The sequence below is a fragment of the Artemia franciscana genome, chromosome 18 (assembly GCF_032884065.1).
Source record: "Artemia franciscana chromosome 18, ASM3288406v1, whole genome shotgun sequence".
NCBI lineage: Eukaryota > Metazoa > Arthropoda > Branchiopoda > Anostraca > Artemiidae > Artemia > Artemia franciscana.
The window spans coordinates 17,625,916-17,652,894 of NC_088880.1; the positions used below are offsets into that span (position 1 = coordinate 17,625,916).

Below are 26,979 nucleotides of genomic sequence, written 5' to 3' on the forward strand. Positions count from 1 at the left end.
CAACTAGTAACTGAAAATTGAGTTAAAATGTTGTTTTATCAAAATTTCAATAGGTATAGACCTGTCATGTAGGCAAATTTCAGGGCCTTCTAGAGGGAGAATGAGTGGAGGGGGGTACTTTAAAATGCCTTCCTGGGACATACTTTTGCCTGTAGACCCATCCCTGACAGTTTCATTTACCTAACCTAAACCATTTCCAAGGTAGCAAGAAGTCAATTGACTAGAATTTTACCAATATGTGCTATGCTTTACCCCCACCCCCCTAATGTGCAATATATAGGCTAGCCCAAATTTGTTTCTAAACTATTATAGATTTGTGATTTCAAATATCCAATAAAAAAAATGGAAATGATTGCAATTTTATTTGTGTAAATACAAGAATATTTAGGCTGGAATAACTCCATAATGGTGAGTTTGTGGTAGTTTTGCAAGAGAGAAAAGATGTTCAAAAAGTCAAAATGCATCTATTAACAATAGTTTCATGACTCAAAACAATTGTTCAAATAATACCAACATTGACCAAGAATTCAACTCAAATAACAAAAATTGTGTTTTCAGAACTAAAGGCAGAGAAAGAACAACTGGTAACTGAAAATTAAGGTAATAAGTTCTTTTGTCAAAATTTCAATGGGTATATACCTGTCATTTACAAAATTCAGGGCCCTCTAGAGGGAGATTTCATGGAGGTGGGTACTTCAAAATACCTTCTTGGGACATAGCCTACTTTGGCCTGTACGCCCATTCCTGAAAGTTTCATTTTCCTAACCTAGCCCCTTTCTGAGATAGCCAAATTCAATAAACTAGAATTTTACCGAATTTTTTGAAAAACTTCAGATTTCACTGTTTTCTTTTAGTTTGAAAGCCAATAGGCCTATGCAAGTCCACCAGATGAATTTTTAGAAATTTAACTTAAAACATAAAGAAGGACGCAAAACTGAAAAATCCCTCTTTCTGTTTTCACTTTTCTCTCTTTTAAAACTTTATAATCTACATATTTACAAATTTATGTCATAGTTAGGCCTATATCATAAGCATGAAAGTATCACTCACCATGCTTGGCATTTTTTGAATTCTACACTGCCGACATTGTCAGTCAGAGAAGCCGTTAGCTGAATTTTCCGGCTGCTGTAACGTCCAAAATAGAAATCGTCATTCAGCTCATGAGTAAATTAAGTCGGTGAAACACACATTTTAGAAGTGTTTCCTTCCATAATTTTATAAAGGTTTTTGATTCTTTTTGAAAATGAAAGCCAAGCTAAGAATTGGTAAGTTTACAAATTTTGAAAAGTAATTTTCAATAACAAATTGTTGTTTGGAGCGGACTATGTATATATTTGCGGATGAATTTCTGAGGTTTGAAGGGTAAGTAAACAATTTTGGGCAAGTTTTAAGCCGATTAATAGCCTCATGATATAAACTCAATAGTGTTTACGTCATCTTAGGCCAAAATATTTTGTTATTGCTCAAAAATAAAGGAAACTGCTTTTGCTGTTGCGCGATCTTTTTGGTCAGAGGCAACGCCTAAAGTATTTCCAAACAGCTCCAGTTTTTTACTATTTATTTAGTTATTTATTTTTTTCTGCTTCAAAACCTTATTAAATGGAATTGAGCAAAGTTATGAAGGGGGAGCCTGTGGCGAGACGTCAAAATGGGTCACTAGTTAAAATTAGCCCAAACATATTATTACCTTAAGTTACCTTAAATCACAGCTTGGAGTGAAATAAGGACTTTGATCCTGTTGAATCACTCCTTGTGATTCAGAGTGGTTTTGTTACTGGTGATAAGGGCAAACTCTCTATGCGGATGATTCAAAACTCATAGATCCTGCCAATACCCCTTCTGCCCGCCAATCCCTCCAAACTGATCTCAACCACATGTGCTCCTGGGTCAAAAGATGGTTCCTGAAATTCAACGCTGAAAAATGCAAGGTCATACACTTTGGATACAATAGCCCCCAGCAACAATACCCAATGACCCAAAACCCTGGGAGTCACCACATACTGGAGCATGTTCAGGAGGAGAGAGACCTTAGAGTTATTGTAGACTCCCAGTTGAAATTCAGCTCCCACTAACAGCAGATCTCAGCCCGTGCTAGCAGAGCACTAGGCATCATTAAATAAAGCATTACTAGCAGAAGTAGACATGTAATCACCAAACTCTACAAATGACTGATGAGACCCATTTGGAGGTGGGGACCATCATGGCCACCCCTCGATTCAAAAAGGACAAGGTAGTGCCCGAGCAAATTCAACGAAGGGCCACTAAGCTGATTGCCGGTATGAAAAACAAGCCCTAGAGTGAACGGCTGAGGGAACTCAACCTCCCCTCTTTAGTCTACAGGTGGGATATGATCATGGCACACAAACTACTCTCTACCAATCAAGAAAATGAGCTCCTGGAAATCGACCCCTTCCACATAACACGAGGACACTCAGAACAAATCCGCAAACTTCATGCAAAGACTGGAGCAAGATGCAACTTTTTCTCGATCCGGATTGTGAACCTCTGGAATAACCTCAAGGAGAAAAAAGGAGAACACTATTTTTACTGAATCAACAAATGCATTCAAATGCCGTCTGGATGCTGAGCGGAGTGACAAACCGTGGAGATTTAACTGGGACGCACCAGAATCTTCCGCCAGAATCTAATCAACCATGTATGCAACTGTCATCATAAGGAGTGATTCAACAGGATCAAAGTCCTTATTTCACTCCAAGCTGTGATTTAAGGTAATTTAAGGTAATAATATGTTTGGGCTAATTTTAATTGGTGACCCATTTTGACGTCTCGCCAGAAGCTCCCCCTGAAAACACAAATTGACGCAGGCCATTACAGTAGTTCAACAATGGTTCAGTATCGCAGTTACATTGATTTCTAAGCTTGACAAGCACTTTAATGTCTTCTTCTTAAAAATTGCTGTTAGATTTTTGATGGAATTTCAAAGAAATGGATTTATTCTTTCCACCTTTGAATTTAAGCTCTCTTTATTTTTTTTTTCCGCATGCTAAATATTGACAACTATGACTATGCTTCCCTCACCATCATAAGCAAAACACGCTGCTGTAAAGATTCCGGATTTATTTAGTAGCCTAGTTACTCTGAAATTGACCTATAGCTCAGGATTATTTGTTTTTACGAATGGCCGATAGTGCCTCAGAAAGCGATTCCGGCTCAGTTGATGGTGGTCCCATTATGATGCCCCCCTCTCCAGCTACAAGGGAGCAAATGCAAAAAAGGATTGAGTCACTGCAGCAGCAAAATAGAGTGCTGAAAGCAGAAATAGATGCTTACAAAGTTCAGGTTAAGACTCTTCAGTCTGAAAACAGAAGCCTTAGACAAGCCTCTGTAAACATTGTAAGTTTTGTACCTCACTCATGCCTTGAACCCTCTAAATTTGGGTTACCCTTAAGTCACCCTTAGCTTAGACTGGCCTAGGACAGAAATCAGATTTTTGTTTGAATTTTGTGGTAAAATTCTAGTTAATTGACTTCTTGCTCTCTCAGAAAGGGTTTTGGTTTTGAAATTGAAGATTTCAGGGATGAATCTACAGACTAAAAGTATGTTCCAGGAAGGTATTTTGAAGCAACTACCTCCACTCCTTCTCCCTCTAGAGGACCCTGATCTTTGATGACCTTTAAAAATATGTGTGTTATAATGTTATGTCCTGGGAAGGGATTTTGAAGGAACTACCTCCACTCCTTCTCCCTTTAGAGGACCCTGACCTTTGATGACCTTTAAAAATATGTGTGTTATAAAAGTGAAACCTTGCAAAATAGATCTTCTGCTTAATTGCAGTACAACAAAATTGTTTTCAGCTTCATAACTTTGCTCAATTCTATTTTATATGGTTTTTTAAGATATGCAAATACATTTCCTAAATTTTGAAAAAAAAAATATTGATATGGCTCAAAATTCTACTCAAATAACAGGAATTGCATTTTTCAGAACTAAAGGCAGAGAAAAAGCAACTGGTAACTGAGAATTAAGGTAAAATGTTGCTTTTTCAAAATTTCAATAGGTTGAAAAATTTCAACCTGTCATATAGGCAAATTTCAGTGCCCTCTAGAGTGAGAAGGAGTGGAGATGTGTACTTTAAAATACCTTCCCAGGACATACTTTAGTCTGTAGATTCATCCCTGAAAGTTTCATTTTCTTAACCTAAACCCTTTCTGAGATAGCAGGAAGTCAATTATCTAGAATTTTACCAAATTTTTAATTTCCATCTAAAGATGGAATAGATGGAAAGGTATTTTGAAGTACCCACCTCTACTCCTCTCTCTAGAGAGCCCTGAAATTAGCCTACATGACAGGTCTATACCTATTAAAATTTTAACAAAACAACATCTGCCTTTATTTCTGAAAATGCAATTCCTGTTATTTGAATAGAATTCTGAGGTAGCCAAAAGTCACTAAAGTAGGATTTTACCAAATTAAGTACAAGAAAACTGTTTTTAACTTCATAACTTTGCTTAATCCCAATTTATGAGGTTCCAAGGATCTACAAATACATGTCCCAAATTAAAAAAAAAAAACTATTGATATTGCTTAAAATTCTATTCAAATAACAGGAAGTGCATTTTCAGAACTAGAACCGGAGATAAAGAAACTGGTATCAGAAAATTAAGGTATAATGTTGTTTTGTCAAAATTTGGAACATAGAAGCCTGATAATATCTTCCTAGATTATCTTTTTGGCCCTGGATTCATTACTGAAAGTTTCATTTTTTCTAACATAATCTCTTTCTAAGATAGCAAAAAGTAGTCAAACTAGAATTTTAATCAACTCAGTTACAAGCCAAAGAAGAGGAAAAGGAAAAAAAAATTTAATGCCCTTAGTAGTGGTCTACCAATTACTAGTACTGAAGAGCATGTTTTTATCCTTAATTGAAGATGGATTGGCCTGGTTCCATTTGCTGTCTTTTAAAATTCAAGTTTAGTCAATTTACTTTAGAGGCCTAGGCCATCAATGATGAAGTACTGAATATAATCAAATAAAAAGTACAAATTGATTTACCCTCAAGTGCTCTTTCTGATGATGATAATTAGCCTAATTTTGTCATAAGTGTGTTCCAGCACCTAATCAGAAATAAATATAACCTATTCACAGAAAAATTTGGATGTTTTTTTAATTAGGTTTATTTGCCATTATAGGTTCAAGATTCATTGAATAAAAATAGCTTTCATAACTTTTGTCTAGACTACAATTAAATTATGATATTTTTTTATAAACATCATAAACTTTCTATCTCAGTTGTGCCTTAAACCCCTTTTAAGCATGCATGCTTAAAGTTACCTATAATCTAGACTGGTCTAAGACAGAAATCAGATTGTGTATAGTTTTTCTTTCTTACTTATGTCCCAAGTTGTTGGCTAAGTACTAGGGTAAAAAATCAGTATGCAATTGAGCAAAATTATATAAAACTTCAACCCTCACATCTTGTTACCAAATAGGAATGAGGAAGAATTGTATATGTCAATGAATAGCTAAAAATCTAAGCTATGCATTAATATGGATATTATTAAAATTATTTAAAATCAAACTCTTGAAATTATTAGTTTATTGACTTACCTAGAAGGCCCTCTTTTTGGAATTATCAATTATCCTATTTTGATGTAAATATGCATATCCTTTCAGTGTTTCAGTTTTATTCAAATATTCACAGAAAGCTGATTGTCTTTTTATTCAAAAAATGTAACTTTTATTGCTTCATATTTATTCTGTAAATCACAAATATTAAAAATATACTTCCTTTCAATTTTTTGTCAAAACAGAGGTCACATTTTGAATTTGTGATGATGAATTACTCTCACTGGCCTGGCTCCAGCAAGAGGTGATTAGGTCATGCTGTAGTAAAATAGGGCAGTCCAAAAACCAATCTCTATTCTTCTGAAATGCCAAAAAATGTCATATTTCTCAAAAAGAGATATTTTACCCTAACTTGCATCTGTTTGGCTTAGCCTACAGTAAAAAGAATGCCTATTATCCTTACTTTCTTTAGCCTAATGTTTAATCTAACTCATTAACAAGCCAAAGTAAAGGAATAGAAAAAAAAATTATTTGCCCTTAATGGTAGTGTAAAAATTACCAGCTCTGAAGAACATGGTATTAACTGTAATTAAGGATAGGTTGGCTTGTATCCATTTACAGTCTTTCAGAATTCAAGTCACTATTCACTATTTAGTTCAATCAGTTCACTATTTAGGCCTACCAATAGTGACATGCTAGATCTGAAATCAAATAAAAATATAAAAAAATACCATTTGATTCCCTATTTCCCTATTAAGTGTTCTTTCTGATTATAGTAATTAGCCTACTTTTATCACTACTGTATTCCAGTCCCCAATCAGATATAGATATAAGTTATTCGCCAAAAATTGCTCATCTTTTCTTCTGATTGAATTTATTTATTATAGATTTAAGACTTATTTAATAGAAACAGCTTTTACAATTGGGGTCTAGGCTGTAACTAAACTATACTCTTTTTACAACACCAATAAATTACAAACAATTAAATGCACTGACAAAAGAGTTTGTAACATGATTGGTACAGAACCTCAACTGTTTGATTTTATTACTGCTATGGAGTAGACAGGCACTCTGTACAAGGAGGTGGCAGCAACTAACAATGCTTCTGACTTGCAAGTAGTTAATGTATCTCACAACTTGAGTATAAGTTTGTGTCTGTACTCATGGAGAGAGTGCATTTTTATTAGCTTGGGAGTATTTTCATAAGACACATAATTTAGACTGAGTGTGATTTTTCCTGCAAGTTTCTGCTCAATTGCCATGTCACTACTGAGGTATTCTGAATTTTGCACTTGAGGACCTGAAACCAAACATGCATACTGAAGTAATGGCTGCAAGTTTCACAGATATACCAGATTGAGTTGCATTATAAAAAGAAACCAGGTGTCTTAAAGTGACCAATGATCTTAAGGTATAACTTCCATTCTGAACTAGCTTTGCAATATATGGGCTAAGGGAGCAGTCTATGTTAAAACTGATGCCAAGTGTAAACTTGGTTAAGATAGCTGTATACCATGGTTAAGGTTCAGAGGGATCATGGTACAGAAGGTCAAACCTCATGACATTTGTTATGTTCTTTGATTTGCAGTCCACATGTGTCACAATGGCCAACAAAAGTCAATTCAAGGTCTCTACTGAACTGCTAAAAAAAACTTGGTGCTTGTTGACTATGTATTTTAGTAGCATGGATAAATCATCAACATATATAAAATGCTCTCAAACCACATAATTTATCACCACTAGAAACTACAGGGTTGGAAGTTTTGTACCTTGAGATGCATTACATGTTATTTGGCCCATTCCAAGTTGAGATTTCTCTTGAAATGTGCATAAACATCCTGATAACATCTGCAAAGAGAATTAATAACAAGCAGCAGAATATGCTTTGTTGTAACCATCCCCTTGAAGTTTTCAGCTCTGGTAATCTAGTGTATTAGGTCAACTGCTTTTCAATAATCAGCTAAAAGCCAGTCTCCAAAAGCTGTATTTTTATCTTGCCATTCAGTTATTATTTTGAATAGTGATATATTAGTGATACTTGGTTAGGAGTATAGAATTGATGGTATCCACTTTTGTGTTCTGGTATTACCTTGAACAAATTTCCTCAAAGCTAAAAGTCCTGATTCAGCATCCAAAGGACCAGATAGATTCTTTGGATAGGGGCTGTGTGCTAATTAGAGTCTTTTTTTGGGTTTTGGAAATTAGGTTTAGCTTCCCATAGAAAATCAAAGTAGCCTGAGCTTTGGAGTGAGTTGAGGGACTAAAGGGTTTTGTATGATTGGCCTGATTGGTGAAAATAAGATTCAGTGTACTACCTCATATCACCAGCTTTTATGAATGCAAGTGCAGTGTATTGTTGGAAGAATTGTTTGTACTTGTTTGGAGGTATTGTATTAGTTCCTTCCTGTCTTTAGCACTTTCAGGGTAGTAAAAACAGCTATTATGATCCAAAAGAGCTGTCTAGAAAGAACAAATGGTCTACACTCAGTCCAGATAGGAATCAGTGGGATCCCTTAGTAATTTGCAAGGTAAATCATCCTGGAAGTATAGGCTGACACCTCAGCTATAGCAGTCTTAAGTCATGGTCTTGTGTAAAAAAAAAAAACAAAAAAAAAAAAAAAAAACAGAAAAAAAAAAAAAAAAACTGGGTAACCTTTGATAAATCCAGTTTCATCTGTAAAGGCCCAGCACACAGCTATTGCTGCAATTGGGCCATATATCTGTTTTATAAGAAGCTCTAGTTCCTCCATTTTGTTGTTTGATGACTCTGCTTTCCAGCATAGGAAATTTTGCAACTTCTGATAAGAAATAAGTGCAAAACTTTCGTACCCAGTCATCAAAGGTAATGTCTTTACTCACTGTTTCATTACTATTTATTTTCTTGAATTCATTTTTTATGACATATCAACATCAACCTTTGTGATTGTTTTTGTACTTAAAAGTTTCCATTGCTGCAACCAGATATGTATGCAGGATTTTGCCTTGGAGGGGAAATAACCTAAAAAAATTAAATTACATAATCTTGTTCATAATTATAAAAAAGAACATATTTCTGATCTTGTTTCATAATTTTGAATAAGGCTCATAAGACTTGTATTTTGTTGGTTACCATTAAAAAGTACATGTGATTGCTGTGTTCCTCTAAAAAGGCAACATAGTAGGTCTGTTCTGATTAAAACAGCGTGTGTTGTTTTTTTTTTTTTTTTTTTATCTCATCCACTTTTGATCAACCCCTTCTGATTGTTCCACATGATCCATAAGAAGCAGAAATTACTATGAATAAAGAAACAAAATGGAACAGTCATACTTCACAACAAAATAATTTAGCCACACTTAAAATTACCATGACAGACAGGCTCCAAGACTCCTAGCCTTATTTGCAACTTCACTCTCTTTAATCTGTTTAGTTTTTGCTTAAATTTTTTCAATTCCTTTTTGATACCTTAGGGAAATCTAACAATGCTACTTAATCCACACTGTTTAGTAGCTTCATATCATTGGCAGAAAAATTTATGCTACTTAAGTTTTCATTGTTTTGGAATAGTTGCTTGCTTGTAAGGCTTTTAAAGTTAATACATCTAAGCATTCACAGAATAGATGCAAACAGGAATTAATTTTTGGTTATACACAGTTAATAATTCAGAAAAGCAGAAGACTAGAACATTCCAAGTTTTAGTTGTGTCTATTGAAATATCTATCCCTTAGAACTCAGGAAGTAACATGTTTTTCTTTCCATTAGACCTCTGCAAATGAAGATTATCTTAGGAGTCTCTGGGCTGATTGTCTTGAATCTTTGGGAAGTATCTTCCTTAGATCATTAAAACTTGGAAGTTGTGTGTTTAAGGGGGGAGAGTTGAAAGAGATTTACCCAGGGAGGATTTTTGAGGCTTAGCACTTTTCTCTCCAATTGGAACTTTTAGTAGAAGATAGCCTTTAAAAATGCTAACAGGTAACAAAAATTTGTGGAGTAAAAGTACCCAAAATAGTTTTGGCACTTTTGTTCTGTAATCAAACAAAAAGTTTAAAAGAAGCAAGACTTGACCCAGCACATGTTGATGTGTGATATACTATCTGTATTTTATTAAAACTACAATAGCTCTCATTTTATTTCAAGTGATGTAAATTGATGCAAAACATGTTTGTTTTGAATTCATCTCTTCATGTTGATGGGTGGTAATGAATTCAAGTATTTTTGTCAAAGAAATGATAGTTTATGAGGTACATACAGTTATAGAGAAGGGAATGTGGCTCATTAGGTAGTGGGGTAGAAGATGTGCAACTGTACACCCCCCCCCAAGAATGCAATTTATGTCGTAATTTGCTAGCTTTTTAGCATTCAGACTAAAAGAGGGTCTGAGAAGGGGGTGTAGAAATGTATCTTGAATCTTGCTAAACTAGGACCTGGCCTGATTATGGGAGATGTGTGTGTTAGACCCCTTGTTTGATGATTTTTTTCTAACATTAACTAGCTAACATGCTTACCAATATAAAGGTAAAGAAGTGGGTGAAGGAAATCATGATTCCTGTCTGGGAATATCCGAGGAGCAGGAGGCAAGTGTGACAAGAAAATTATTTTTTATTGATGTTTAAATGGAAAGAGATTTGGTTTTAAATTTTATTTTTACTTATTAACCTTTTGTCATTGCAAACTTCAACTAAGGAGCAACTCATGCTAATAGTAACCAAAATTCTTAAAAAAGAGCTTTTTATATAAATGCATCAGAAGCAATACTCTAGCATTCCCTATAGTAAATTGCATAAGCCTTGAATGTATTTTTTTTTCCTTGTGCTGATTAATATGGAAGGCATGGCTGTAGAAGCTTCGGAGGGGGACCCATTCAATTGGAAGCTCTGTTATCCCTTTTAAGAGTAAAAAAAAGTCTGACAGTCCCCCTTCGTGCCTTTTTAGCTTCCCCCCCCCCTAAATGCATCTGATCAAAATTTTGTCATTTGCCTCAAAAATAGTCCTAAGATCAAATAACTAAGCTTCCAGGAATGACATCAACCCCTGGGACGTAGGTTGTAAGTTATGCAAGTTGTCCATTGTTTGTGTACCTATTTTGTAGGTTTGTGCTTTCCCTCCCTCTCCCCCCCCCATATTTCCCTTTGATAATTCTGGATGTTTGTTAAAAGGGAAATTGAAAGTTCTACTCATCTGGTTAAGTCATAGGCAATAATAATAATAATATACTGCAATAAAAAGGCAATGCTATAGTATTGCCATAAAGTTTAGTGTATTGATATTTATTTATTTTTTCCAGAGACACTTTGTATAGAAGGGGTAGTCATATAAACTATGGAGGAGGATCCTTTGATTACAAAGTGAAAGGGCTAATGCCCTTTTCAGAGTCAAAATAAATTGGAGGGCAACAAACCATCCCCACACCATTATCATCTAAACGTTTCAGATCAGAATTTTGATATAGCCATTTTGTTCAAAATAGTTCAAAGATCATATACCATGCCTCTGGGTTGGACAACCTCTCTTCCAGCCCCTCTGGACAAGAACTATAAGCTATGCAAGTTGCCCATTGTTAAGATATAAGGTTTTTATGGTAAGAATTGTTGAATGAACTTTGAGGGGGCTCATTCAATTGGAAGTCAGAAAGCTCCAGTTCCCTTTTGAAGATATAGCCTGCTATTCAACCAGTTGTTACTGACTACAGTGTTTGAAAAAGTTTCTTATTCTAGTTCAATTACCCTTGTGTTTCAGCAGTTGTTTTTAAAGAATTGTGACAAAAAGTCCAACATTAGCATAAACAGTGAGGCTTTGAGGAGGGGGTAGCCCTCCCTATATACCAAATGATTTCTGTTTATTTTAAGTTTTGACGTTACTCCTTACTTTCAATTGAAAAAGTTGTTAATTTTTCATTTGATTTCTGATTGTTTTTCAAATCACGCCCAGGCATAACCATGTATCACAGTTTCCTCAATGATGTTGAAATTCATTGTACACGTGTGTTTAAATACATTTAAACATTTTATATTTAAAGAGGAAAATTACCATTTAAAATCTGAAAACAAAGCTCCTGGTAGAGCTTGTCAGCCCCATCCCCCAAGAATTTTCTGACAAGGCTCTTGATGTCCTGTGTCACCTTTTCCCCTCTGTACTGATAGGCATGTGAATGCATTATTTATACTACATACAAAAAAGATTGTAGCAACGAAAGTGATTCTATTACCCCACCTCTGAGTACCAATAACAAAGGCTAGACCAAAAATATTCCTTGTAATCAAGAGAGATTAAATATTAATTTCAATCCTTCTGCAAAACTCATTTTACATTTGTATGAAGGTTCAATGAGACTTGCAACATTTAGGCATTAAAAAGCACTGTTTGAGGCACTTGCCTCTTGTTGCTCCTTCATATACCAGGTGTGTACATACACATCACTTTGCGTAATACTTTAGAAATATGAGTCAATTCAGTTTGGTTTAATGAATCTTTTAAATGAATATAAGAAACATTTTGTATAATAATAAGGCAGACGCCTCCCCACAGCACCTTTATCAAGGCTTAGTATAAATGAAGGGAGAAATTAGATTAACTCCTATCCACCCTAGACCTTTTCCTATATTTATCTGAAGGCTCATGGATAATTTAAGTATGTATTTTGCTCTTTCTCTTTGGTTTCTCAATTTTGCCCGTTGAGGTAATCCCTGGGGGGAAGGGTACTGGTTCCCATATTTTGCTATTGGGGAAGGGGGAGGGGTATATTTAATCCCTGGTCTCTAAAAAAGTCATAAGGTATTAAGGTGACTTTTCAAGAAATTTTTTGGGGATGTTGAATAAAATCAAATTCTCTTATTGCGTGCTGGTTGTCAAAAGGGTATATCAGCAAAATCTCAGAAATAGCAGAGCATAATAAGTTGAAACTTCCACAGTTCCTTGTCAACTGATGATTTGAATGACTCAATACTGGCAGAAAAGACTATACTAGTCTAATGAGTCCCATAAATTCATCACTCAATTAGAAAAAAAATTTGCTATACAACCTTGAGTCAGCATGCTTCTTGAAAAGTTTTTGATTGTTTCCTTTTGTTCTTGAAAAAATATCAAGTTGAAAGATGTTTAGAATAAGTTTTTTTTTTTTTTTTTAGTTGAGCAGCTTCAATGTCATAATCGTATCCCTCTCTCTGTTAGTGATAAGCCAGTGCAGGTAGATTCAATGCCGTAAAGAAAGAAAACAATCAAAAATGGGGTTTTTAATGGCCAAACAAAAATACTGAAAAAACAGAAAGCAAATATTTCGAGAGAGTAACTGCCTCTCTTCTTCAGCGCGGACAAATAATATATTGTTTTCTTTATAATATATTATTATACGAATATATTGTATAATGCTAGTTTTCTTTCTTTATGCTATGGTAGGCCAATGTGGTTTAAGAAATTATCTTCATAAATTCAGTTTTTGGAGCCAAGAGAGGTAAGGGATGTCATGGAAATCTCTGATACATTTAGTTGTACACCTCTGAACTGACTCTAGAGTTTCTTGGTCTGATTTATTAATTGGGCTGGTAATACACATATAAAAGCCAAAAACACAGTACTTTCAACACTTTATCAAAGTATACAACAATAAAAAATCGAGGTAACTGCTGAGAGCAAGAAATTCTCTTTGGGAACGTCGGAGGTTCTCCTCCCTCCTTAAATATGCCACTGCCAGAGGTTATTGTATCAAATCGGTTGTCCTAGAAGATCAGGAGAAGGTTCATTAGAAAGGAAATAGAAAGTTTTAAAAAAGATTTTGCCACAGCAAGTGGAATTAAATCTGGCATTTGAGGGATGCAACGAGAATTTTGACCCAAAGTGTGCCAAAAGCCATCAAGTAGAAATTGTGTGATAGTCATTTTGAAGCTATTGAAAAACTGTATATAAAGCTTTCCAGTTTCAGAGACTTTAATTATATGGTGTGGCATGTTTGTTCCTAATGATTCATTCAAAATAAATGGATAATAAACACCTTTGCTTTAAAGCTTCATTTATTTAAGTTTATTTGTTTGAGGTTGTATGGAACTATATACAGTTGTGCATAATTATACATAAGTCATTATGCAGTCGTTACTGGTGGATCTTTGATTAGGTTGTAGGGAGAACTTTTTAGGCCTAAAGAGGTGTACTTTTAAACAGTCTAACTCTCAACGAATGTTCTATTAAGTACAGAGGGAGGTTTAGAGGAAAGCAGGGAGATGGGTTAGAAATTCGTATTTAATCCGCCGTGATTCCTGGGAATATTTTTGACTGTATCTGCAATATTATTGCTGGAGGGTGTTAGTGCTGTTCTCATTATGACAATTGTTTCCTATATAACATAAAAGATGACATTCAAATGCCTTATTTTCCTAGTTATATACATTGTTAATGTTTTTTTTTCATTCCAAGGGGGAATTACCCCTCCCAGGACCCATAAGGAGCATCCTAATGAAAACTATTTATCTGTTCTTTTTGTAAACTGTGAAAATGATGACCCTATAATTAAACTTTGATATTTAACTCCTCTCCCCTTTTTCCTGATAAATATTTTGAGGGGTATATTCTTCAGGAATGGTTATCATTCTTTTTTTTTTTCTTTTTTTTTTTTTTTTTTTTTGAATTTATAAGCTACAATTTTTTCTTACTTTCAGCATGCAAAGGCAGAGCAAGAAGAAGAGTATATTAGCAATACGTTAATGAAAAAGATTCATTCATTGAAAAAAGAGAAAGAGACTTTAGCCTTGAACTTTGAACAAGAAGAAGAATGCTTGACTAATGATCTGTCAAGGAAGCTTATGCAGGTATTTCTCTTTTATCTGTTGGGTTTAAAGAAGAAGAATATTATGAATTATGAATTTAGTATTTACCTAGGTTTTGTAGATCTATTACGTTCTGTTAGAAATAAGCAGATGAATATGCAAAGTCAGTGGCCTTTTTTTCACTCTTTTAAAGGGTTTTCAAGAGACTAAAGAAGCATTTTACCATAATTGCCTTTTTTATGTTTATAAGACAAGGTATGCATCTGTGTTTAAAAAATCTTCTCTTTGGATTACTTTATTATATTGAAGTATCAAACTAGAAATTAAGTCTTTTTTATACAAGAGAAGAGTGACTGAAACTTACAACCTGTATTAATTATGACGCAATTGAGTCGGTTGATGTCTGTCTCAGCTGCTTAATAAAGCATAATAGGATGTAAGTTGCCTTTTAATCAAAACAGAACGAAATTTGAAAGATTTGAGAGATAAACTTTAATCTATGTCTAGAATTTATGCTGTGTTTAGTTTTTGCAATCTTAGCGTGATAAGGAAATGGCAAAATATATCATGAGTTGTTTGTTTGTGTGTCTGTCGACTGACGTCATGTTTGTGTGTCGACTGATGTCATGTTTGTCGACTGACGTCATTATAAGGATTGAGCTGTATATCGTCATGAAGTTGTTTGTCGACTGACGTCATGTTTGTCAACTGATGAAATTACAGACCGGGACACGGGGAATATAAATGCCGACTGGGACACTCAAAGAGAAATTACAGACTGGGACACCGGGAGACAAATAACGACCGGGACACAGGGAATATAAATGACGACTGGGAAACATGGATTTTTTATTTGCTAACTTAGCTGTGGTCTGTTGACACTTTCCTGGATTGACCTTATCCTGACTTTTGCTCACAAAGTTGACACTTGTTCAGGGACTATTATGTAATGCATTACTATTTGAAATTTTGACCTGCCCCCGAATTGGTATAATCAGCAGTCTGGTGTAATAGAGACAATCTTGTCATTTCGGTATTCTTATTGGGACTTTTTACAGAAACTACAGTATTTTGGAGGTTATTAAGATGTCAGTTTTATTTATTTATTTGTTTGTTTTTGTTGCGTTTTTTGTGTGTTTTTTGTTTTGTCCTTTTCTTTATATGCTGTGTTGATAAAGGCGTGTGTTGATTCGCACGCAGAGTCGAAATATTTGAAGTTTTATTATTTAAAGTCTGTTGTTGTTGTTTTTTTTTTTTTTGTTCCACTGTTTTTATTTAAATTATACCTCTGTTTTCTTCTTTCTTTTTTTCTGCTACTGCTACTAACACTCACCACAGCACTAAGAAGCCTGAGGCCAGCACAGCTACGCAGGTTCCTCTTCCATCTCAATCTATTCAAAGCCTCCCTCTTTACATCCTACCAGGAAATTCCGATTTCTTTTAAATCGTTCTTTATGACATCCTCCCACACCAACCGTGGACGATCTGCTTTCTGTTTAGTCCTTTACAGTTGGCCGAAAGGAACAAATCGGTAATCTGTCTTCCTTCATTCATGGAACATGTTCTAGCCATCTCAACCTTTCTCTTTTTATAGACCTAGAAAGTTGGATTGAACCACACTTTTTGTACCGCCATGTTTTATTTGCATGCAAAAAACTTTTCATTTCTGTATATTTTTTTTATCTGAATAAAAAAGACATTCTATGTATTTATCAGTGGATGTAAACGTGCATCCTATTTAAATCATTTATTTTAACTGTAGGCAGGCCGCCATACTCTTAAGCTCAGCAATAGTCATGGAGGACAGTCCTGACCCCTCCTGCAATCTTAAGAATTTTTTAATATCCAAATAATTTCCTAAAAAAATTGAAACAGTTCTGCCTTTTTGTGCTTTTGGCTGGGAGAGGGGGTATGTCATCCCTGGAGGTATAGCTATTTGGAGGGGGGCTAGGAGCCTCTTATCATTTTTAACTCTTAAAAAGGGCGCCAGAACTTTTGATTTCCAATCAATTGAGGTCCCTCCAAAGTTTATTTGGACATATCTTCCATAGAATCTTCATATGTTAACAACGAACAACTAGCATAGCTTACAGTCCTTGTCCTGGGGGGAGGGTGTCAACTTAGTGGCACAGTTATATAGCCCATGGACTATTTTGATCAAAATGACTATTTCAAGATTTTTATTTGTTCCATTTGGGAAAAAAGGGTGTGGGGATTGGGTCTGGTTGCCCTTTGATCACTTTTGACTCTTAAAAAGAACTGGAACTTTTGATTTCCAATTATATGAATGTCTCCAAAGTTTCACCACCCTTCCATAAAAACATTATTTGTTAACAATGGGCAATTTACATAACTTACAACCCTTAATCCGGGTTGTGGGGGATTTTGTCATCCCCAGAGGCATAGTTATTTGAATTTTGGATCCTTTTGAACAAAATGGCCATCTCAAATTTGATCAGATCCATTTGGCAAAAATTAGGCATGGGGGGGGCCTGTTGCCTTCCGATCACTTTTGACTCTTTAAAAGGGCAGTAGGAACTTCCAATTTTCAGTCGAATTAACCTCCTCTGAAGTTTAAACGACTACCCCTTCCATATGAACCAGCTCTGGGAAAAATTATTAACGACTATTACTAATAATAAAAATAATAAAAATTGGGAGTCCTGCTGCGTTCCCTCTGATAAGTGAGAAAAAAAAAAGATGAATTTCTTTGATCAGATGCTTCCACACATGCCTGGAATAGTTACTACAGTTGCCACAATTAACGTTTCTTTTTTTTTAAACCCTTCTCTTTTTGAAATCCCAAAGACAACTATCTTGATATCTTGTCAAATCGTTAGTTGATTTAGTGCCCTAAATCAACTATTAGTTGATTTAAACATATTAGTGCCCTAATATGTTACTTGTACGATATTATTTGCTTGTTGTCTAAAAATATTGCAATTATGTTTCAGCTGCGCCATGAAAAAGTGGAATTGGAGCAGTCACTGGAACGCGAGCAAGGACACATTGTGAATAAACTAATGAAAAAGATTGAAAAGTTAGAGGCAGAAATTAACTCAAAGCAGAATATATTAGAGCAGCTTAGAAGAGAAAAAGTTGAGCTTGAGAATACTTTAGAACAAGAACAGGAAGCTCTGGTTAACAGATTATGGAAACGAATGGAAAAACTTGAAGCAGAGAAAAGGTATGATGTTTATTTCCAATTTTCTAGTTTGAATTCCCAATAGAGCATGAGCTCAATATTGTTTCTAATATGAGCTGATACTTATGTATATCTATTTACAGAAAAAGGTACTAAAATGGCTAACGGAGCTAAATTCACAATATTGAGTAAAAAAATATAAAATATAAACATATAACGAAAAAAAATGAGGAAAAGCCAATAAAAGAACACAAAATATTGTTATTTGAAGCGAAAAACTGACAAACAGAAAAATGAAAGATCAGTTTTAAACAGAACCAGTAGAATTCTATAGGGTTGGCATTAGCATAAAGAAAATCCTAGCAAATTGCAAACTTCCATTGAAAGTTCTTTAGTTACCTAGGGCAGTGACTCTCAAACTATGGTACGCGCAACCCTTGGGGTTACGCGGCCGGTAAAAAAAATAACCCTTTAATTCTATGACTGTCAATCTTATTTACATTCTAGTTATAGTTTACTTAGTACTGGGACCTGAGAAGGGGTACCTGAAATGTTTTGTGTGTAAAAAGGGGTATAGTGTCTAAATAACTTTGAGAACCACTGACATCATACTCTAACCAACAAACTTCGTATAAAGAGTCAAATAGACTTGTGACTGCGGATATCTTTTAATTACTACAATGAAAGGAGTATTTTACCATTGTATAGTTAGTTTCGTGGATAGTTCAAAGATCCATGACTGTCTAATGAACCGTTGCTCATGCTAGGTAATGGAAAACTTAGCCTTTGATTTAATTGTTCCTACTCTCTACACTTGCTCTAGCTATGCAGACTCAGGATGGTTGGCCATCTATAAGCTCAACACTTCTCTACAATAAAGAATTTTAACGAGTTATGGTTTCAAGCTAAGGTTCTATAGGAAGTAATAGAAAACATTTGTCTCCACCCAGGATAAATAAAACAAAGATCTAGCGATTTTGCCGATTTTACCCGTTATTAAAGTATGGAAAGTAATTATCCGCCTGTGCTAATCATAGATTTCAAGGTAAAACCGACTTTTGAAGGGAATCTGTCGAATTTATTAAGAAACTAAGTTTTGATTTTTGGCAGTCGAAAATCATCAGGGTAATAGACTGAGGTGCCACCTGGTTAATAGCAATCGAAATCAAATTCTTTGCATAAGCATGGGATGCCAAAATCACGGAAAATATGTACATTGAGCAAGAACGTTTGGTGGGGGTCCTAAAGACCAAACGCTAATGGGTGTGCCCCACTGTCCACTTTCCCCCACTCATTTTTGTTGATACGCTTAAAGCGTATTTAGAACGTCATTCTATAACTAAAACGTTTTTCTATAGATACTAGAACGGATACGGATTCCCAAACCTCTTTCTGTTAAATGACTGGCCAGATAGGTTGTAATTCTAGCAGTTTGATTACTTTTACTTTCTCAAGTTAAGTTATGTTAAAGGCTACCATAGAAAGTCTGCTATAAGTTATTGTAGAATTGCAATGCAAGGCCAGTATAAATAACTATTTTTGAGCAAGGGTAGGCATTTATAACTAGCAAAAGACAAAATTCGGGAATTTCAGGAGAGATAACGTGGGCTCGGATAAGCCCCCTCAGCCTCTTTCCACTTGCATACATGACTGGACAATTAGTTAGGGGTTCACTTTTGGAGAGTGGGGAGATGAAGCTAAATTATTATCTTGGATTTTCCATTTTGTATCTAATTTAGGCAAGTTCAGTCCACGGAGGAGTGTCCCTGCTTGCATAGCAGAAGTATTTTTGGTGTTCGAGTCATAAAAGTAAAGGATAATCAGTTAGCACCTGCATCGTTGTCTGCACTATTGTCTTTCGCCGTCTTTTACAAGATGCAACCTTAATGACCGCCCTTGATTTAAAATAAATAGGCTTTACCTCGAGGCCCTACTTTTTATAACGTTTTTTCATTATTCTCTGTATTCTTTAGATATTTTTTGGGCTTTCCAATTATTAAAAGTATTATATCTTGAAATCATCTAAAACAAATTCACAACCTTGTCTTTATCTTAGTCTCTCCTGACAATACAAGAAAACGTATAAAAAAGACTCGCTTGATTTCCTACGTTTCCCCGTATGGCGTGCTTAGGCAGTACAGTCTTAGAAATTATGTTGCATAGTTCGAGTGCGTGTACATCTTCATTGCTTAAATAAAGTCTCAAGTTCAACTGCGTGCTTTGAAAATATGGTTAGCTTTTTCATAATTGTAGAATGGTGGTACAGTTAATTTGGAAAAAACATAACAAATTTGCTATATGGATATTTTTTTTTTATTCTTCTAAAGGCTCTTTTTTTTTTTTTTTTTTTTCTTTTTTTTTTTTAGAAAAAAATATATTTCGTGGCGGTAACCTAGTATCTTTTCTTCTTTTCTTTTTTTTTTTTTTAGTTTAAACTTAGTCATCTCTGCCAGCCAATCTGGTTGTTACTAAAAAAAAGGAAGAAAAAAAGTATATAATACAAAACATTCAGTATCTTCTCATAATTCCTGAATCTTAGCACAATAAGTTTTTAAAAATATTCATTTGAATAATTGGATCAATTGGAAAAAATGTCAATACAAACATGTTCTTTTCTAGGAACCTGCAGATTAAACTAGACCAGCCAATTTCTGCTCCAGCATCTCCTGCCGGATATTATGGGGAAGCCACTTCAGCTACTAGAGGCTCTCAGCCTGGTGAGGAACAAGGTCTCCCAAATACAGTCAAAATTCAAAGGGCCCCTGAGCAGCTTACTTCACATATTCAAATGCTCCGTTCAGAAGTATCTAGGTTGCGGCGGCAGCTTGCAATTTCCCAACAAGAACGTAAGCTCCACATTTTTGTAATATCCTCCACATTTTGTAAGTTAAGAAGTAAAGGAACATTTTTTAGTTGTTAATGCAAGACAACTAGTAAAACTTAACACAAACTGTTATAAAAAGGCATGTTATCAATTGTCATAACCGCACACTGGCCTACTAAGATGGGGAGAACGGGAATTTTTGCTTGGTCAGAAATGGGAAGAAATGCCTTTTTAAGCCACTATCTTGATTTTTTTTGGGGGGGGGGAGTCGGGCTGATTTTCAGGGAGAATCTCCCTCCATGATTTTTTACTTTTAATTGCAATACCATTGTCAGTAAAAGTATCATAACTGAAAAGAAGTTGAGCTAAGCATAACTTCATAACCATTTCATCATTGATAATTTGAATTTTACTGACCTACAGTTCTTTCCTAGTCTGAAAATTAGTCCTCTTGAGTTATATTGCTTGTGAGTTTTTTTCTTGTGTCACCAGCAAAATACAATATGATAATCTGCAATGCGAAACCATTCTCTTTTTCATTTCTTATCTCAAATAAACCTACTGTTATTAAATAAATTAAAGTGCTACATGTACCTTATATCGTTCAGTGCTTAAATGCCGCTGCTGTGGAAACAACAGAAAATAAATTAAACAACACTTTTATTCCAATTAATTAATAATCTGTTCTCTTTTTTCATGATACAGTTTAAGGTTAATATAATCTTGACAAAGGATACTAGTTCAGCTTCCAAGCATTAGATAGGGTTTCCATATCCCAGCGAGCATTTGTGACACTTTAGTTTACCCTGTCTTCTTTTGTTGTGTTTTATGTTCATGCCAACGAGTCCAGGTTTTCGCTAGAAAGTGGGGAAGAATCTAACCTCTGCTGCTTTTACGGGAATTGTGAACTTAGACAAGATTGATAAATATGATGCTATATTTTTGGAAAGTTGTGTGTAGTTCTTGCCTAGGACCAAAAAATACGGTTTTACTTGTCCTTGAGTCAGAGCCTACAGCGTGGGAGCTGAATTGGAATTTTTCATTCAATGTTAAAGAAGACTATCTGAAGTTTTCAGATATCTGACTACCAGTTACTCGTCTATATTTAGCTATTCAGACTATCTGACGTTATTGTTCAGCCAAGTTTTCGTTTCTTCTTTTCCGGATTCTGTTCAGAATGGCAAGCAAGCAGGCACCAATTTCAAATTGAAGTTAGGCTAAAATCTAACTGTATTTAAAATTTGTGACTTTTATCTGAAGAAATTGGAGAATTTAGAGACCCAATGGTCGCACAGGTTCAAAAGTACCATCGTCCACTTTTACAAGCCATTTTTAATTGTGATTTTGGTTGAGCATATTGCTTTGTTATCTACGTTTAGAACTGATGCAGAAGAATGGTATCACATGTGTCTCATGAACTTTAATAGCACTTATATTGCTGAGGATACTGAAACTGAGGTTTGATTCGTTGTTAAAATAAGCCGGAGGCCCTTGAATAAGACTGAAATAGGACTAAGTTAGTCCTTAACCTCTCATCTCCTTCCTAGTCATTTTTTTAATGAAAGATGAGCTTGCTGATCTTCGTTTAAAGCAGAGTGAAAGTAATATTTCAACTTGTGTCATTGGACACCACTTCTTCCATAGCCGTTCTACTCTAGTCCCATTTGTTCTGCTGCATACTTTTAGCTCAAAGATTTGTCGAACTTTTTTGAATATTGATCTTGCAAGAATTTTGAGCCTCAACAATTGGATTTGAAACCAGTAGGATTTGAGATACAAAATGGTCCATAGATCCTCTCCTGATCCTCCCCGTTAACTTTTTGCCAGAAATGTTGCCATGTTGCACCTTGTTTGAAGCTTAATCATACAAGAATATTTCAATGTGTGCGACTGGAGGAAAATAGAGGGAATGTAGTCCTTCCAATACACCCCCTCCCCCTTACTACTAACTTTGTAGCTGAAAAGCTAGCATGTTTTTTGTTTTTCACTGATCGGTTTTAAATTTATGAGTCAATTAGTATGGATAAACGGAGTAGAAGTGTGATGATTTTTAAAGGCATGCTTCTGTACTTCGGCTTTTGCACGAAAATACTCAAGTTCGCTAATGACTTTTTGGATAACGCAATTTCGGCTATGGGGATAAAGGAAATGGATCCACCTACCTTTCGTTTTAGTGCCCATATTCATTTCAAATTTGGTAGGCATGCTGCTACAAGCATAGAAACTAAAAGTATGAAATTTTAGACCGCTGACCATACAGTGCAGGTGTTAAGTTTCGTTCTTCAAATATTTCTCCTCCATCACCGAACGACTTGTAAGCTTTAATTGTAAGGTATTTTTATTTTCAGGGCTGAAGGGTTACATGAATGTCTTTATGCACTTTTATTCATTTCTGGTACTTTTTGGGCTTGGAAACTGTTTCTTCTTGAAAGTGGTTTAGCAAAGATAATAAGTAATACTGCTAAGCATTGACATAGTTTCTTAATTAATAGTAGTGTTTTTGATGTAATTACCCGTTGATAGAACTAATCAAATTCTTCTTACCACCAAATGCATCAGAAACAAGAAAAAGACGTTATGTTCTGAAGCAAAGCAACGTAGCCAAGATTTCGTGCATGAGTTATGCTTAAATAAAAACAAAGATTGTGTTAGTTTTTTTGTTTTTTGGGGGGAAAATACAACTTTAGCCTGTATATATGGCACATTTCAAAGCAGGCAATTCAGAAAAGTTTTTTTTTGGAGGAATAGTGTACAAAGAAATCTTGTGACAAATCATTTTGGAATTTTTGTGGGATTAACATCTCTGCGTTTAAATAATGACAAATAACCACAATCAAAACATGGTTCCCATAACATTTTTACTGGCGAAGCTGCTTAAAGGGTTCTGCAGTCTTTGACGTTGACCAAGCAACGTAAATCTAACTCATCTCTAATTGCTGCCATATTACCTTGACTCTTAAACTGCTTGCCTTTTGACTGATCACTAGCTGGTTTTCAGCCAGATATTGCTGGTAAACAAACAAATTTTTTTGAAGGTTCTGTTTGGTTGGCCACTCGCACTAAATTTGGAGCTTAAAGCTTGGGTGGCCTTGAAGGATCATAGGGAACTTCTTGACTTTTGTTATTCTGATTTGTTAAGATTAAGAACCAAACAAAACTGAAGCGAAAGTTTTATTTATAGCCTTAATATTGATCTCATCAACAGGATAGGGACGAGTGGCTTTTGTATCGACATCCCTACAAAATATCAAAATGTTCATTTTGTTTCAGAATTTCTGATATATCCTATCATATAATCTGTATCATTTCAGTTTTTATTCGAAATCTTTTTCCTTTTGGCTTTATGGTTTTAATATTAGATTACATTGGAATGGCTATCCAGATCTATGATTTCTTCCAGAAGTGTCTATTTTTAGCTTTTAATTATCTATTTATTTGTGCTTTTTTTTAGATATGCAAAAAACGAATCAGTTTCAAAAGGAAGAGCAGACTATCCGTGAAGAGAATCTTCGACTTCAGCGGAGACTCCAACTTGAAATGGAACGTAGAGAAGCGTTGTGTCGTCATCTTTCAGAATCTGAATCAAGGTACAGCAGCATCGTCTTGTGTCACATAAAGCATTGGGAATCCTTAAGGTCGATCTCCCAGGTTGTAAGCCACTGTTTTTTTCCTATAGCAGTGAAATGCGCATTAACAACAAACACGAGCAGATTCTTTGATGAAAAAATTATTGTGGCTTCATTGAAAGCTTTAACATGAATAGGCCGAACAAATTTGCATTTTTTTTTTTTCTTTAGAGCTTGATAAAAAATTAATTAGTGGGGACACCTCTAATTTTTAAAGTAGTAATAAAACTATTTTTACAAGACGTGGAGTATTATAAAGTAGCCTCTCGATTTGCCACACGATTCCAAAATTTTTGGCCGTGAGTTTTTTGTTTTATCATCACTTTTCTTTAAAATTGGCCATTTAAGATATGCTTCCTTTACTATTTATAAGAGTTGTACTAATCATACAGCTTTGATTTTTGTGTCGTTTTGTAGATCTTATACCGATAAATAATCCCAAAGATTCTTAAGTTTGTAGTTATAAGATACGATTTTTAGCAATAATTTTTAATATCGAATATTTGCATATTTCTCATTGGCTTCAGTTGGCCAGTAAGCTTAAGTCAACAGTCTTTAGATATTCTGGCACACCCCTCAAGGAGCTATTAATCCAATGAGAAAAGAGGAAATCTCGTTTACGTTTTGGAAAATCTTGTTCGCTTTCAACCAGGGAGATTTGCGTTAAGAATATCTTATTCGTTATAATAATCATTTTGCTGACGCTTGACTCTTAGGTGTTCATCTTTGTCACCTTTCAAAGTCCTTTGGTGTGCAATATAATTTATGTACATTCAGTTTAATTTTTAACATGACGGGCCCCAAAAGGGTTGAATGTATAAGTACACATAGCCCTGAGTTTGGAAGAGGGAATGGTAAGACTACTAGAGATTTTTCCAAACGAGGTTGAACACACGAAAACGTGCGCTTTCGGGCTCAGATTCTATTATTAGAGATCTCGAATATTACACTAAATTTTATATTAAATAAATCACAGTCATTTCTTAAAGCCTATTTAGTTAGAATTTTCCGAATATGTGCCCATTACAAGTCATGCTGTTACCCTAAGGAAAATCAGTCTGAAAAGAGAAAGGCTCTTGCTCTATGGCCATGGTCTTAAAATTTTGATTCGTAACAGTGTTTGTTGCATACTTTAATATTTTTTTTTTCGTGAAAGTTGGTTAAAACATACGAAAAGGAAACTACAAAAATATAATCTACATAATTAAAGTCAGATTTTGGAGAGATTTGAGCTTGAGGGTTTGAGGTCAGTTTTGGGTTCCAATTTAAAATTGTTTCGTGGAAACTGTACGTTTCCGCCCGAGTAAGGTTCAGAAACCCCGTTTTTGAGGATACCGAGAAGAAATTGCTACTTGATAACATATCTCTTTCTCTCCTGAATATGGCCTTGCTGAGGTAATTCGTTAAAGTAATTCAGTGAACCGACATGACTGAACGAGTGAATCAGTGACTTTCGCTTATTTTTGAAACCGCTTCAACATTGGTCTTCGATACTAAGAACATTTATCTTTTTTTTTAAATTCCCATCTCCATGCTTTACTCATTTTGGTTTAGGTTATGACAAAACATTATGGCAAGAGGTAGAACCATTCAAAGTTGGTAGTGCAGATGTAGCTTTTAGAAAGTCAAAGCTCGCTTTTTTCTTTTTTTTTCCCAAGCCTTTCATTTCTTCTTTTTTCTAATTTGAAATGTTTTTTCTGAAGTTCAGATCTCTTTTTTTTAATTGATATTTATGTGTTTACTAAAACAAAACTGCCGCAAAGGCCAATCCTTATCGCATTCTCTGCTGAGAAAGATTTATTGTGAAATAGGTAGAAATTCCCCACATGTAAAGACTTCTTGACTTGTTCATTGATATTACACCTTTCTATGACTTCTATGAATCTTAAACTGTTTTTTTTTAGTTTGGAGATGGAAGAAGAGCGTCACTATAACGAAATGCACGTCATTCCTCCGGTAGGAATGCATCCCGGTGCTACAAGAGGAAGGAGTACCTCCTCCCCTGGACCCCAAGTCAATTTGAGTCGATCGCCTAATTCTTCTCGTCCTCACAGTCCAGGTAATAGTTGTTTTAATCATGTAGAACCATACCTACAAACTAAGATGGGTCTAAAGGCCTACTCAGCATACCAAAAACTAAGCTTCCGAGGGTATGCTGCTAAACAATGACTTAAAAACGCTTAGTGTTTAACGAAATAAACGAATTAATTTTCTATTCTAAGAATCAAGATTGGGGGGGGGGGTTGAAATCGTGCCCTGAATTAAGCCCAAACAGCCCAACACGTATACAAAATGATACATTGCATAACCAAAATAGTTTAAACACATCCACACAAGAAGATAGAGGGGCATTTCTAAGTTTTTTCTTTCTGAAGGGGGGGGGGGTCTAAATAGCTGATAATAGACATATTATAGAGAAATTATAAAGCAGAATTGAGAAAAACTTCAATTTTTTTAGGGGGGGTCTAAGGGCTATTTTTGATTAGAAGGAGTACGTTTTCCCCTTGCAAACGCCTGAGGTTCAGTTCCGTAAAGCAAGGTCAAACTATCACCTTCGTGGAAGTTAATTCCGAACTTTCTTGGTAAGTAATTTTTAGTAACCCCTTTGCACTTTGAATTTATTAAAACAAATTTTAATAGCTCCTGATCTTCTCTGTTGGATTTTCTCTGTTGGACAGTAAAACAAACATTGAATCTTCTAAAGGTCAATGGTAACAAAAAAGCTGGTAATTATTCTAGATAATAACCTCCGAAGCAAGAGCCGTCCCTAGAATTGGACTTTCATGTATTGCCCCCGGGATTTATTGCCAATTTAAGAGACTTACTTTTACAAGGTGGATTCATGGCCATTTGGTAAAATCCAAATAGTTTTCATGTTGGCGATTATATGCTACGCTACTTTTCTTTCAATAAGCCCCGCCAGCTCTTGAGAAGGATTCTGGCTGGTTGATGCTTTGTTGTTTTTCCTATTTGTTTTATTAACACTGAACTAGTCCCATTTTATAAAATTAGGAGTTCGGGTTAAATTAGATCATGCATTTGTTACTTTTTACGTGTCGGGCAAACTTTTTTTTGGGGGGGGGAATCAACTCTATAACCTGCTCCTCTTGATACGGCCTTGCCTGGCC

At 35.1% G+C, this 26,979-nt stretch overlaps 2 protein-coding genes across 2 annotated transcripts in view; one reads left to right on the top strand and one right to left on the bottom strand.

Annotated features, from left to right (window-relative positions):
* LOC136038691 (proline-, glutamic acid- and leucine-rich protein 1-like) overlaps positions 1–1,119 on the bottom strand; it is a 45,527-nt gene extending 44,408 nt beyond the window's left edge. Inside the window, exon 1 of the mRNA XM_065721986.1 lies at positions 1,051–1,119. Coding sequence (XP_065578058.1) covers positions 1,051–1,062 — 12 coding nt within the window. The 5' untranslated portion in view covers positions 1,063–1,119. The remainder of the gene's footprint in view (positions 1–1,050) is intronic.
* Positions 1,120–3,023: 1,904 nt separating this feature from the next.
* Positions 3,024–26,979, top strand: part of LOC136038692 (coiled-coil domain-containing protein 6-like) — a 33,323-nt gene continuing 9,367 nt past the window's right edge. The window contains exons 1-6 of the mRNA XM_065721988.1: positions 3,024–3,354; positions 14,149–14,298; positions 17,211–17,443; positions 20,021–20,247; positions 23,677–23,812; positions 25,756–25,910. Coding sequence (XP_065578060.1) covers positions 3,139–3,354; positions 14,149–14,298; positions 17,211–17,443; positions 20,021–20,247; positions 23,677–23,812; positions 25,756–25,910 — 1,117 coding nt within the window. The 5' untranslated portion in view covers positions 3,024–3,138. The remainder of the gene's footprint in view (positions 3,355–14,148; positions 14,299–17,210; positions 17,444–20,020; positions 20,248–23,676; positions 23,813–25,755; positions 25,911–26,979) is intronic.